This window comes from Ictalurus punctatus, chromosome 19 (genome assembly GCF_001660625.3).
Source record: "Ictalurus punctatus breed USDA103 chromosome 19, Coco_2.0, whole genome shotgun sequence".
Lineage (NCBI taxonomy): Eukaryota > Metazoa > Chordata > Actinopteri > Siluriformes > Ictaluridae > Ictalurus > Ictalurus punctatus.
Genome location: NC_030434.2, coordinates 22004722 through 22018357, shown reverse-complemented (window position 1 = coordinate 22018357; position 13636 = coordinate 22004722). Strand labels below are relative to the sequence as shown.

Below are 13636 nucleotides of genomic sequence, written 5' to 3'. Positions count from 1 at the left end.
CGACGTCCTGCACGGTGTTGTTACATAGCGACGTGCTGCACGGTGTTGTTACAGAGTGACGTGTTGAACGTTGTTGTTACATAGCGACGTAGTTCACGTTGTTGTTACAGAGCGACGTGCTTCACGTTGTTGTTACAGAGCGACGTGCTTCACGGTGTTGTTACAGAGCTACGTGCCAAAATGATGTGACATTCATTAAATGTTATCGATCTTACATGTTGAACTGATCGCACACCTTAAAATTGCAAGAAAATGCTAGAATTTCACTTTCCAAAAGCTGTTTTTTTCTCATCCTCTTTATTCCTTGACCCTGCTAGATACTTTGTTCCTGAGTGTCCTGTGCGTCCCGGGGTCAGGACAGTTTTTTTTCCCCCACAGGTCAGGTCTCTATCTGTGACCTGGGCTTGCTGAGTTATGGTGTGTCATGAGTGACAGCTGGAAACCACCAATAAACTTTCTCTGCATTCCAGTGGTGGGCTGTTAAAGTTGACCTCGGGTAACACACTCACTTTTTTCAAGACTCAGGCCCGGATGTGCTAAAGGTTTGAGAGTGTGAATACACGTGCCAACTTGATAGCACCAGCAAAGAAATGTAAAAACCTTTCACATAAGCAAAGCCTTCTCCAGTTTTATGTATATTATAATGAATATATCATTTGGGTCCATTTTAATGCAAATATAGGGTAGTATTAATGCAGATATATTCATTATAACCTTAAATTCCCTGTAGGAACGACAGTCACGTACAGAAATGAATGTGACCGAAGGGCAGGTATTATATGTGCCCATGCCACTGTCCAACATTTTAAGGTAAAATGATAGTATTTTTGAGATTTTATCAAGCCTTAATATATCACAATAGACAAAAAACTTCCATAAAACGATGACATAATTAGTTCAAATTAACGTCCGATTATGTTCACACCTCCTCGAACAGCATTTAAAATGAGACGCGACTGAAGATGACCCCTTCGTGAACAGAACTCATGATTCACGCTTTTATTTTTGCGTTCATGTTGTATTTTAAATCCCGAGTAACGTTTGATGTTCACTAGACTATCCTTTCCCTTGTTGATGGTGGGTGTGGTACCCTCGAGGCTACAGCCTTTATACCTTTAGCATGTAGCGTTTAACTGGAAACGTGCACTTAGTTTTATTCTAAAAGGTACTTAAAGGCACAAATTACATACCTTTAATAATGTGAAGGTAAAACTACATTCACAATACCGTGTAATATACAGAATAATACGCTAAAAGTACGAAAGATGTAGCCGTGAGGGTTTCACTCCGGTGAAAGGGAAAGTGCAGGTTAGCACCCTTATTTTTCAGAGAGTGCAATTATATCGGATTATAGTTTGATATTGTAGAAGGTGTCGACTCACGACCGTTATAAACACATTCACTAAACTAAAAACCACATTTATTTATTTATTGTCTTATTCCCCTTCTTTACATGTGACTTAACACGAGTGTTACAGTGTGTAAGATCTTAGTAAATCCCAGCCTCGGTCTTTAAATAACGCTTGGTGCAGTAATGGTGGTGTATTTGTGTGTTAGGTGTCCAGGTTAAGCTCACCTTATGCACAAAATAATCTCTCTGATCTGATCCTTTTGCACTCTCTTGCATGATTAGTAGGTGAAGCTAAACCCCTTAAACTCTAAATGGTCTAGACTTACATACCTTATCTATTAGTTTTACTGTCGTTCCTGAATAATTCACAGCGGATATTGAAGAACATGTTTTGAGGCGGATATGTGGATAAGCCATGAGTTTAAAAGGTTTAGGGGAAGTTTATATGACGCTAGGGGAAGCCGGTTGGAGTTTTGGCTTGTATTAGGTTCAATATGTCATGAAAATCTCTGATCTTATAGTTTGAGACCTGAATTTTTTTAAAAATCTGGAGTGGAATGAAGTCAGGTTAGATGGTTAGATCCTGTAGTGTGTAACGTTCAGCAGTTCATTCGTAAATCATAATTAGTCTGTGCAGATCGAGATACACTGATTTTCTATTTAAATCCAATCTGTATCGTGGGCTGAGTTTAAATAAAACATCCGCGAGGGGGCGGTTACACTGGACGGGGTGCAAACCCATTACAGGGCACAAGCACACACACATTCGAACCCTGGAGGTGCGAGGCAAACGTGCTAACCACTAAGATTAGCAAATCAGTTACGATTGATCAAACTTTCACTCGAACGCCCTGAGATGAGAATGAGACCAAGGCTTTACTAATCAAGGATTAAGATCGATATTTAATAAATAATTTGACCTCTGTTTAAAAAAGTAAAAAAAAACAAACATCAAGCATAGCAGACTTCATGTATAAAGTTTTATCGTTTCATGGCGTGTGATTAGCCTTACTGTGCTCGTGAAAGTTCTACTGTATGCAAGCTCAATCAGGCACGTAGTAATGCGGTATGGTAACGCGGGTGCTTTCGTAATGCAGAAAGCCTCTCGGGGTAAAAACTTTTGCGTTACCATACCGCATTACCACGGTAACTTGCAAGTAACCCTAGAGTCTGATGGCGAATTCGGCGTTGACACGACAAGGACTAACAATGACAAATCCACCCTGAATGCTCCTATAACAGCAGACCCCAACGTGTTTTACTCAGAAATTTGTCAACAATTACAAGTTTTATGAATGAAAGCCATGGTTCTCAATGTGGGGGCTGTGAAGCATAGCCAGGGGGTGGGGGGAGGCGGGGTTTCTAATATGTTCACAGTGAGGGAAATCCATTATTAACTAAATTGTTATACCTGTGAATCACAATTTTAATTAAAAAAAAAACATTTTAAAAAACTTCCTGGCTCCAATAATTAGACAAAATTGTATTGTACCTGTTTAAATAATGGGATTAATATTTAATAGTTTGTACAATACATTTGTGTTAAAGGGGTTTTTTAAGTTAAAGGAATCCTTGGCTATGAAAAGAAAAACCCTGAATTTCTCCATTTAAAGTAACTTTTAATCTCGCGGAACGTCTAAAGAAAAGACACGTTAGTTCCTGTTCTCACTTACGTTATAGCAGCTATAAATTCACTCACAGGCCTCTGTTTCTCTCTCTCTGTCTCTCTCTCACACTCTCTGTCTCTCTCTCACACTCCCTGTCTCTCTCTCACACTCTCACACACTCTCTGTCTCTCTCTCACACTCTCACACACTCTCTGTCTCTCTCTCACACTCTCACACACTCTCTGTCTCTCTCTCTCACTCCCTGTCTCTCTCTCACACTCTCACACACTCTCTGTCTCTCTCTCACACTCTCTGTCTCTCTCTCTCACTCTCTCTCTCTCACACTCTCACACACTCTCTGTCTCTCACACTCTCTGTCTCTCTCTCACACTCTCACACACTCTCTGTCTCTCTCTCTCACTCTCTCTCTCTCACACTCTCACACACTCTCTGTCTCTCACACTCTCTGTCTCTCTCTCACACTCTCACACACTCTCTGTCTCTCACACTCTCTGTCTCTCTCTCACTCTCTCACACTCTCTGTCTCTCTCTCACACTCTCTGTCTCTCACACTCTCTGTCTCTCTCTCACACTCTCTCACACTCTCTGTCTCTCACAGTCTCTGTCTCTCACTCACACTCTCACACACTCTCTGTCTCTCTCTCTCACTCTCACACACTCTCTCTGTCTCTCTCTCTCACTCTCTGTCTCTCACTCACACTCTCACACACTCTCTGTCTCTCTCTCACACTCTCTGTCTCTCACTCACACTCTCACACACTCTCTGTCTCTCTCTCTCACTCTCACACACTCTCTGTCTCTCTCTCACACTCTCTGTCTCTCTCTGTCTCTCTCTCACTCTCACACACTCTCTGTCTCTCTCTCACACTCTCTGTCTCTCTCTCTCACTCTCACACACTCTCTGTCTCTCTCTCACACTCTCTGTCTCTCACAGTCTCTGTCTCTCACACTCTCTGTCTCTCTCTCTCACTCTCTGTCTCTCTCTCACAGTCTCTGTCTCTCTCTCACACTCTCTGTCTCTCTCTCACAGTCTCTGTCTCACTCTCACACTCTCTGTCTCTCTCTCACAGTCTCTGTCTCTCTCTCACACTCTCTGTCTCTCTCTCACAGTCTCTGTCTCTCTCTCACACTCTCACACACTCTCTGTCTCTCTCACACTCTCTGTCTCTCTCTCTCTCTCACTCTCTGTCTCTCTCTCACTCTCACACACTCTCTGTCTCTCACAGTCTCTGTCTCTCTCTCACACTCTCACACACTCTCTGTCTCTCTCTCACACTCTCTCACACACTCTCTGTCTCTCTCACACTCTCTGTCTCTCTCTCTCACACTCTCTGTCTCTCTCTCTCACTCTCTGTCTTTCTCTCACTCTCACACACTCTCTGTCTCTCACAGTCTCTGTCTCTCTCTCACACTCTCACACACTCTCTGTCTCTCTCTCACACTCTCTCACACACTCTCTGTCTCTCTCACACTCTCTGTCTCTCTCTCACTCTCACACACTCTGTCTCTCACAGTCTCTGTCTCTCTCTCACACTCTCACACACTCTCTGTCTCTCTCTCTCACTCTCTCTCTCTCTCACACTCTCTGTCTCTCTCTCACACTCTCTCACACTCTCTGTCTCTCTCTCACACTCTCTCACACTCTCTGTCTCTCTCTCACACTCTCTCACATACTCTCTGTCTCTCTCTCTCACTCTCTGTCTCTCTCTCACTCTCTGTCTCTCTCTCTCACTCTCTGTCTCTCTCTCACTCTCTGTCTCTCTCTCACACTCTCTGTCTCTCTCTCTCACTCTCTGTCTCTCTCTCTCACTCTCTGTCTCTCTCTCACTCTCTCTCTCTCACTCTCTGTCTCTCTCTCACTCTCTCTCTCTCACACTCTGTCTCTCTCTCACTCTCTCACACTCTCTGTCTCTCTCTCTCACTCTCTGTCTCTCTCTGTGTGTCTCTCTCTGTCGCTCTGTCCCTCACTCTCTCTCTCTCTCTCTCTCTCTCTCGCCATGTTATGGAGAAACCAGAAAGAGTAGTGACACTGGAGACTCCTTCCATACAGTAACAGTTCAATAAACCATATCACCATATCAGGTTTGCTTGTTTTTTAATCTCTGTATGTAAAGTATTCCTGTGAAGGAGTTGTTACTATAGAAACAATAACGTGATAGAACGAGTGCATTAATATAAACATCATCAACAGAAGTTGCATTATTGTCTATGATGTTAGAACAGTTTACTGAGCAGTAAGTGTTGAGTAAGTGTTGAGTACTGCGAGTTCCTCCGCTGGACATACAAGCAGCAGAAGAAACATTCCAGCTCTCTTTACAGCCGAGACGTGAAGATAGATGGAGTGTGTGTGTGTGTGTGTGTGTGTGTGTGTGTGTGTGTGTGTGTGTGTTTCTTGAAGGAGACAGGGAACGAATCAGTTCCCTCCAGCCCCTGTTGCTTGCTCCTACACCCCCCTCCACCCCTCTCTACACACCCACTTTTCATACTTTCACTCTTTTTAGTCTCTTTAGATGGCTCGACCTGTTGCTGCACATCCACACACCCCCTCAGCTTGCTCTCCGAGAGGTGTGTGCTTCATTCATTCACTCATTCATACATATTGACACTTTTTTCCAAGCAACCTTCATGCTGAGACCCGCGGAGTTGCAGGATTTCCAGCGGACGTTCGTGTGTATATGTCCAGGGGAGCTGTGTGTGTGTGTGTGTGTGTGTGTGTGTGTGTGTGCTTCAGTGGAACTGTATAGCTGGATGACAGAGGTGAGTTGAGAGAACAGCTGAAATGGAGATGGATGGCAATTTGCATTCATTTTTCTTCCTTTCTTTCTTTTTTCACTGTCACTCTGCGTTTGTAAGCCACTGCATTTGCGTCACACTGCCATGTTTCTGCCAAACCTTTCTCTTCTTTTGAACACTGGCCAGTTACAAAGTGCCTTAGTGTTGCAGTTACTCTGTAAATTACAGCACTGAGTGCAAATGTTTATACCCCCTGATATAAAAAAAATACAACAAACAATATTTCCAAAAGTGCTTGGAATTGAACCGTAAAGGAAGATGTTTTCGTTGTGGCATCGTCCAGGCCTGATTCGAAGTGCTAAGTGTATCACTCAGGGTTATACAAGACATATTGTCAAAGATTGGTAGTAAATCTGATCATGATCGAATGTTAGAACTGAGAGGATCCTGAATTTGCTCATAGATTGTGAAAAAGTTTGTTACTTGATAACACAGGAGCATGTATGATCTAAAAATTTCCTATAATGTTCCTTTCCTCATTTGTTTCATTCTAAGGGCATGCGTACGCTTATATATGTCCGATTTTTAGACTCGTGTCATCCCTTATCGCATCTTCTTAGACTCGTATCATCCCTCGTGCCTTTTTTAAAACCTTCTTCCTTTTTTGTTGTTAATTCGTTGTTTACATTGGGACAGAGAGTGCAGCAGTAACAGTAATAATGACAGACTTTGCATTGACCGGCTCACGTATGCTAATGTGGAGAAAACATTAACCAGCCGTGTCTTTCTTTTGAGAACTTTTACTCTGTTGCCAAATAATTTACACTCCTTTTTTTTTCCACCCCTTTTTAAACTTTTTTTATTTTGGAAGGAGCCCTCAGTGAATCCGCCAGGCTTTTGACCTTAAGTGCACAAAGCAAAGGCATTTCATCACTTTAATGCTTTTGCTAAGGCACAAACATTGGCGTTAATGGTCGGAGAAAAGGATTTTTTTGGGGATACGTGTGTATAAAGTAACAATGTGCTAATATATGTCATTTTTTAATGCATTTAGTAATAGTAGCCTTATCTTGAGATACGGTGTGTGTTTGTGTGTATATATATGTGTATATATATATATATATATATATATATATATATATATATATATATATATATATATATATATATATATATATATACACCCACACTATAGTATATATTCTAGTGAAAAATTCCGGCTCCTGCGTGTTTAAGTGTCTGCGAGTGAAAACCAATTTCACACCTACAGGGATAATCCTTTATAAAGTACAGAAATGCTGTTATGTAGAACCAGCTGACATTTAGAGACACGGGGAAGATCTGAGAAACCCTGTTTCCACCGAGCCACAGCACACCGTGGGTCAAACTGCACTTCACAGCGTCGGACAGACATCATAAAGCTGTTTCTATCCCTTAAGCGCAGATCACAGCCCGGCCTGTAGGGTAAAACCACAACATTACTGTATAGAGGATCAGATCCTAAAAAGAAAATACCACTGAAAGAGGCATGTTCAAGCCCAAATAATTGCTCCAGAAGGCTGATGCGTATACCTTATATTCTACCTCTTATCTTCTGCTTTAGCTATCTGTGTGTGAAGTGAGTTGTTCATCCTGGAACGGGGCCAGTTGGATGAGAACATGTGGCTTTACATGCAGGAACAGGACTGACTTTCACTGGTATGTGAACACCGAGCCGCAGTTCTCTGTTGCTACAGTGAAATGCCATGGCAACTTCGGAAAGGCTTAACGTTCTGTAAATCAATGAATGGGAGACGGGACGACTTAAAACCGGCACTGAGGTTAATCCCAGATCTGACTGTGAGATGAAAATATATACAGTTCTGTTCACGTCAAAGTATCGGCCATGTTATTTAATAGCTGTAAAGCCACGTTACCGATATTCACACTGCCAGTTAAAGGTAAACCTGCAGTTTATTATGTTGTAATGAGATTAAAGAATTTAATTATTTATAAAAGCATGCCCCAGGGTTTTTTTTTTCTTCTTTCATTTCTATTATTCCACGCAAATTTGACAGTGATCACGATATTTTTATTATTATTAAATAATGACACTTTTATCCGTTTATAGTTCTAGTTATAGAACGGCCACGAGTTCCTGCTATCGCTTACGCTATAGCAGCGGTCGTTCCTTAACTCGTTTTTTTCTTTCTCTTGACGTTATTAAGATAAAACAACGCAGCTCGTCATGTTGAAACCAGAGACTCTGTCCATCATTGTCTCGACACGTTTGTACAACAGTTATAAAAGTGATTTTGATTGGTTTGGGCCTTTTCTGCTTAGATTTGATCTAGAATGTTCCAATAAAATAATGTCTAACAGTTGGCTTAACATTTAATAATAATAAACATTTCTCGTCACTTTTGGTTTTGGGTTTTTTTTTTCCGGGAGATTGTTGTTTAATATCCTCCAGCCATCCACATTTCGCTCAACTCTTAACTTTCGACTGAGTCTCGAATGAACAAGTTTGATCTTAAAAGCTAGCTAGATACATAACTAGCTAGCCTTTAGCAACGTCTTTATGGCAAAACTGCAACCAGCGCGAGTGCTTATCAAAGACATGATTCATTTTGCTAGCTAACTAGAAACGTGTATATATATATCTAACTGTTGCTTGGAATTTTTTTTAGCCTGAAAATTTTTTATTTAAAAAATCCCTACAACAGCAGTAGTACTATCATCCTGAAATTCTGCCTCTCTTTGTCTTCTGCTTTCTGCCTCCTGCCTCTCTGAGGCAAATAGATATCTACAAAGCCTTCAAAACTCTTCAGTTAATGCTATACATGTGGCAGAGAAGAGCTCCAACACACACTTTAACCTTAAGTTGTTTTAGGTAAAACATTGTAGTACTGTCATTGCTTCACATTAGTATGTACAGTACATTATTTAATATATCCAGTGAATCTGAAAAGAAAATACATCATTTACGTAATTTAATCACAAGCTGATGTGTCTCTGTCTCATATATATATATATATATATATATATATATCCCCCCAGGTCTTTTACATAATGTTTCTTGCTTTTTGACTTATCCTTTTTCTTTACTTTTTTCAAGACTTTCTTGACATTTGCCCTGACCTTTCTCTTCTCTTCTTTTGATTTCTTTGCTGCCGTTTTTTCTTTACTAACCCTTTTTTCTTGTCCTTTTTCTTTACATTTTTTTAAAAAAACTTTTTTTTGTGAATTTTTCCTTCTTTTTTTATTTTATTTTTTATTTTAAAAAATTCTTGTCTTTTCCCCCCATGACTTATATTTTGCCTTTTTTCTTGAATTTTTTTGCCTTTTCGTCCTTTTTCTTGGCTTTTTCTCTTTAACATTCTTTTACTATTTTCTTGTCCTTTTTCTTGATTTCTTTTGACTTTTTTGCTGTATTTTATTTGTATTTTTCTTGCCCTTTTTTCTTGATCTTTTTCCTTTTTGTCTATTTTCTTGTCTTTTTTTACTTGACTTTTATCTCATCTTTGTTTATTTTTTCTTGACCTTTTGCTTCGTTTTCTTATTTTTTCTTGACTTTCTTCTTATCTAGTTTCTTTTCTTTTTTTTGTCATTTTCTTGTATTTTTTCCTTTTCCTTAATTCTTTTTTTTATTTAATTTTGTCTTTTTTTTTTTTTTTTTAAAGATTTTTCTTGTATCATAATAAGCATCACACGCTGAATGAAATCGCACTGTGTAAAACTCACAGCTTATATTGTGACTCTTATTTAAAAACATCATTTTGCATTTACATATGACCCTGATAACGATCACTCTTTTTTCTCTCTCACACTCTCTCTCTCTCTCTCTCTCTCTCTCTCTCTCCCTGTCAGATAAAGGAGGAAAAGTCACGACTGAATAAAGCGAAGCTGAGCGTCATCACAGAAGATCAGGCCTGCTGGAGGAGAGATAAGATAGTGAAGCGACGCAAGAGGAGCGACCGATCGAGGAGAAAACAGAGAGAGAGAGAGAAAGATGATGGATCATTGGTATTTGTGGATCTTGCTCTTGTCTCTTTCTCTCTCCTATCAGAGTGTGTCTGCACAAGCTGAAGGTACGAGGCTGATTCCTAGCTCATGAGCTTCTCTGTGTTTACTCGGAGCACTTTGTTTATTTAACAGATAAGGGCTAGAGGACGACACACACTTTCAAAGAAGCCATTTTTATATCACGAGCACTGAATTAGCTTGCCAAACTAAACCAGGCTGTCATTCTGAGTGTCTGAGATAATAAATCAGACAGTGTGAATGGTGTATGAAGTCTTTCTGTAATAAAAAATCATCCATAGATGTACAGTGTGCCACCTGAACTCTACAGGTAGAGTGAAGTCTGACTTTTCCACGGTTTTACGTGGACATCTGCGTGTCTTCTACGCTTTTACGGGTCTGATACTTCTCACCGAATTCTTCTTCTGCTGTAAATCATCTCCACTCGTTCTTCCTGCTTCGTCCTGTCTCTCTGACCAAGCAGAACATGTCGGGGAAAGTTCACATTGTGTCTGTAAAGCGCCTATGAACGCTTGGAAGTTTCTAGCTCATAGCACACAGTGTGTGTGTGTGTGTGTGTGTGTGTGTGTATCTGTGCGCATATGCAGGTATGAGGTGAGATTACTAACTCTTATCCATGGCCTAAAGCGCAGTTATTTGACACACTCTACTTATATGAAGGATTCAGAAAGTTTACCATGACGGACAGGTATGTGAAAAGAATGTTCTAGGGCGTCCGAGTCATTGGGAGAGTTTGATTCACGGCTCTCTGTATGGAAGGGATGGCGTTACTCTCTCACATGTCAATCAAAGCAACACTAACCGATCCTAGATGTCTGTGTATGCGTTTTCCACTGGTGCTGGTTTCACTTTTCTTAGGGGAAGTATGTTCTAGCATTCACCCTAATCCCGATTGCTAGCTGTTGTGTGATTGGGCAGAGCTACTGTAGATAGGTGGGAAAGGGCTCTTTTCACACCGCTGCTTTAAGTAGCTGGCAGCGTTCCTGAGGAATCTTAACCCGTTCCTCAGGAGCAATGGCCTCCAGTTCAGTAATATTCTTGGGTTTGCGTGCTGCAACGCCTTCTTCAAATCCCACCAGAGATTTTCTATGGGGTTCAAGTCGGGTGACTGTGATGGCCCTGTAGAATCTTCCAGGACTTCTTCTGCGATCAAGCCTTGGTGGAATTTGAGGTATGTTTAGGATCATTGTCCTGTTGGAAGGTCAAATGACGCCCAAGCTTCAGCTTCCTCACAGACGGCATGACGTTTTCTCCTAGGATTTCCTGATACTTCAATGAATCCATCTCGCCTTCCGCACGCTGCAGGTTTCCAGTGCCAGAGGATGCAGAGCAGCCCCAGAGCATCACCGAGCCTCCACCATGCTCGACTGTGAACAGAGTGTTCTTTCTTCATTCTTCTTCCTCCAGATATACCGCTGATCCATCGTGCAGAAAAGTTCCAGTGTTGTTTCATCGCTCCACAGAACAGAATCCCAAAACTTCTGTCTCTTATTTATATGATTTTGAGCGACTCTTCTTGTGCTTTTGGGTCAGTAGTGCTGAACGTCTTGGAGTTCTGGCATGAAAACCTTCTGCGTTTAGTACACGCCTTACTGTGCTCACTGAAACCTCAGTGTCTGTTACACCAAGTCTTGCTGCAGGTCTTCTGCAGTCACTCGAGAGTGTTTCACAACCTGCCTTCTCACAAATCTGCTTGCAGAAGTTGATAGCTTCCTTTTTCTGCCCCGTCCAGGTACTTCATGCATTTTCTACCCCTAGCCAGTTCAGGTATTTCATGTGTACCAGCTCAAGCGCACCTGCTGCATCTAATGAAGCCCTTGATTACTCACATCAGATGTTCTTGAGACAACACCTGTTTTGCGTATGTGCTGTTGTGAGGGATTCTATTCAGGGGGTTGAATCATTTCGAGACTGGAGAAGTCATTATAAGTTGCATTTTCCGTTGAATCTGGGGAAACCACTTGAAGCGTTCGTTGTGTCGAAATATTTCAATTGCTTGCGTTTGATTTGTTCATTACAAACAGCTGAAAGTCTGTAAACTTTGACAATAAACCTGATTTGCAATGGGGGTCGAATCATTTTGATTGCACCTGTATACGGTCATGATTTCTATAGACAGCTTATATGTCTATAGTAACAAAATTACGCAGGGGGTTCAACTTTTGCTAGCTGCCTTTGATAGAAGAGCGCTAGCTAGTACGTGGGAACAATATAGTGGAAAAGAACATGTTTCAGTTCTGGACCAAAGTGCGTTTGGAAAAAAAAATATATATATACAGTGATTCTCCGCACTGTTTTATCAAACCGTAACATCAGAGGCATCCAACTACGCTTCATACACCGTGTACCGAAGTACTACTGAATGATTTTAATCTAATTTAATCTTTCCCGAAGGCACCGTGTGAGTTAATTAAACGTCAGTAATCCCCACGCAGTCCTACACTCCAAGTTGTACATGTCACAGTGACTTCTTCTCAACGCTGGCAGCTCATATACCACAACCCTGAGCCGTGCTTTGTGGGACGAAGAGTCTGCCTTCACACGTCACCGCTGTATTATAACGCCGTCACCTTCAGCGCCGATCCGTCGAGAGATACGAGGCCGATACGCCGCACGCTGCGTTTGTATTTCTTACAGTATATTTGGATGATATATATTTCGGGCTGTGTTGATGGATGGAGGTAGGAAGGAAGGACATAAGGATACGTGGAAGAAAGATACTGGATTCATATCATCATGGTGCATCTGCTTTTCACCTGCATGCTCAGACAGTCAGAGACAGATAACATCTGTTTGCTTGAACTGATTTTCCACTTCGTCTGTTTTTAACTCGGCCTCTGGCTGGACCTGTCTGAATCTATAACGCGGCCTGCAGCGTTATACGCCTGACACCAGATCTTCATATTCAGTACGCATACATTAGTCACACACTTTTGTAACTTCTTCAAACACGCATCTAAATGTATAGATATTACATCAGCAGTTAAGCGAGACTGAGACGTAATGTATTTTTGAGATTGCGCGCTTAATCTAAATGCTAAAGTTGAGAATAGATGTGCCGTGTGCCGTGCCTCCTCTGGAAAGACAGACAATCGTGTGTTTAATGTACCGTACCTTTTGAAGGAAATGGAAATGAGGATTTGTGATGGGAGAAGTAGTGAGTGGAGTAGCACTGTAAATATGTAACTCTTCGTCTGGGGGTATGAAATATAAAGTCTTTCCAGTCTGGCCCGCCTCTCTGTAATCTTTTCCTGGAATTTTTTCACTGTAGGGATTTTATTAACTGTAGACAGCATCGTATAAATGATCAGTGGGTCAGTCAATCTCAAGCATCTCAGGCTGTCCAATAATTGTAAAGTTGGTCGCTTGACCGTTTTTATGTTTCTAATTTTTTTGAGGGATTATCTCTATGTATTGGCTTTTTAACACCACCTTTTTTTCCACTTAGTTTAAACACGACGGCCATCTTTGTGTCATGGCCCGCAACAAAGTTTGGTTATACAGTTGTTTACGGAAACCTCAGAATCTCCGCTCAGGTCCTACTGTAGCTCCTTGAAACAAACTGATCTCTTGAGCACATTACAAGCTACATGAACACATAGAAACATTTTGCATGTTCGTGTTCCTTAGGCTTCTCCTCCTCCCTCTCCTCCTCCTCCTCCCTCTCCTCCTCCTTCCTCTCCTCCTCCTACTCCTCCTTCCTCTCCCCCTCCCCCTCCTTCTCCCTCTCCCCCTCCTCCTCCTCCTCCTTTCTCTCCCCCTACTCCTCCTCCTCCTCCTTCCTCTCCCCCTCCTTCTCCTCCTCCTTCTGCTCCTCCTTCCTCTCCCCCTCCTTCTCCTTCTCCTCCTTCCTCCCCTCCTCCTCCTCCCTCTCCTCCTCCCTCTCCCCCTCCTCCTCCTC

At 41.6% G+C, this 13636-nt stretch overlaps 1 protein-coding gene across 11 annotated transcripts in view; it reads left to right on the top strand.

Moving 5' to 3' along the window:
- col7a1l (collagen type VII alpha 1-like) overlaps positions 1 to 13636 on the top strand; it is a 120284-nt gene that overhangs the window by 14756 nt on the left and 91892 nt on the right. For 5 of the 11 annotated variants that reach the window (XM_017494701.3, XM_017494702.3, XM_017494703.3 and 2 more), the window contains exons 1-3: positions 5483 to 5736; positions 7316 to 7410; positions 9562 to 9782. In XM_017494701.3, the coding sequence (XP_017350190.1) occupies positions 9704 to 9782 (79 nt within the window). In that variant the 5' untranslated portion in view covers positions 5483 to 5736; positions 7316 to 7410; positions 9562 to 9703. Of the gene's footprint in view, positions 1 to 5460; positions 5737 to 7315; positions 7411 to 9561; positions 9783 to 13636 lie in introns of those variants that run through there. The other 6 variants (XM_017494697.3, XM_053688168.1, XM_047162108.2 and 3 more) reach the window with 6 other exon arrangements.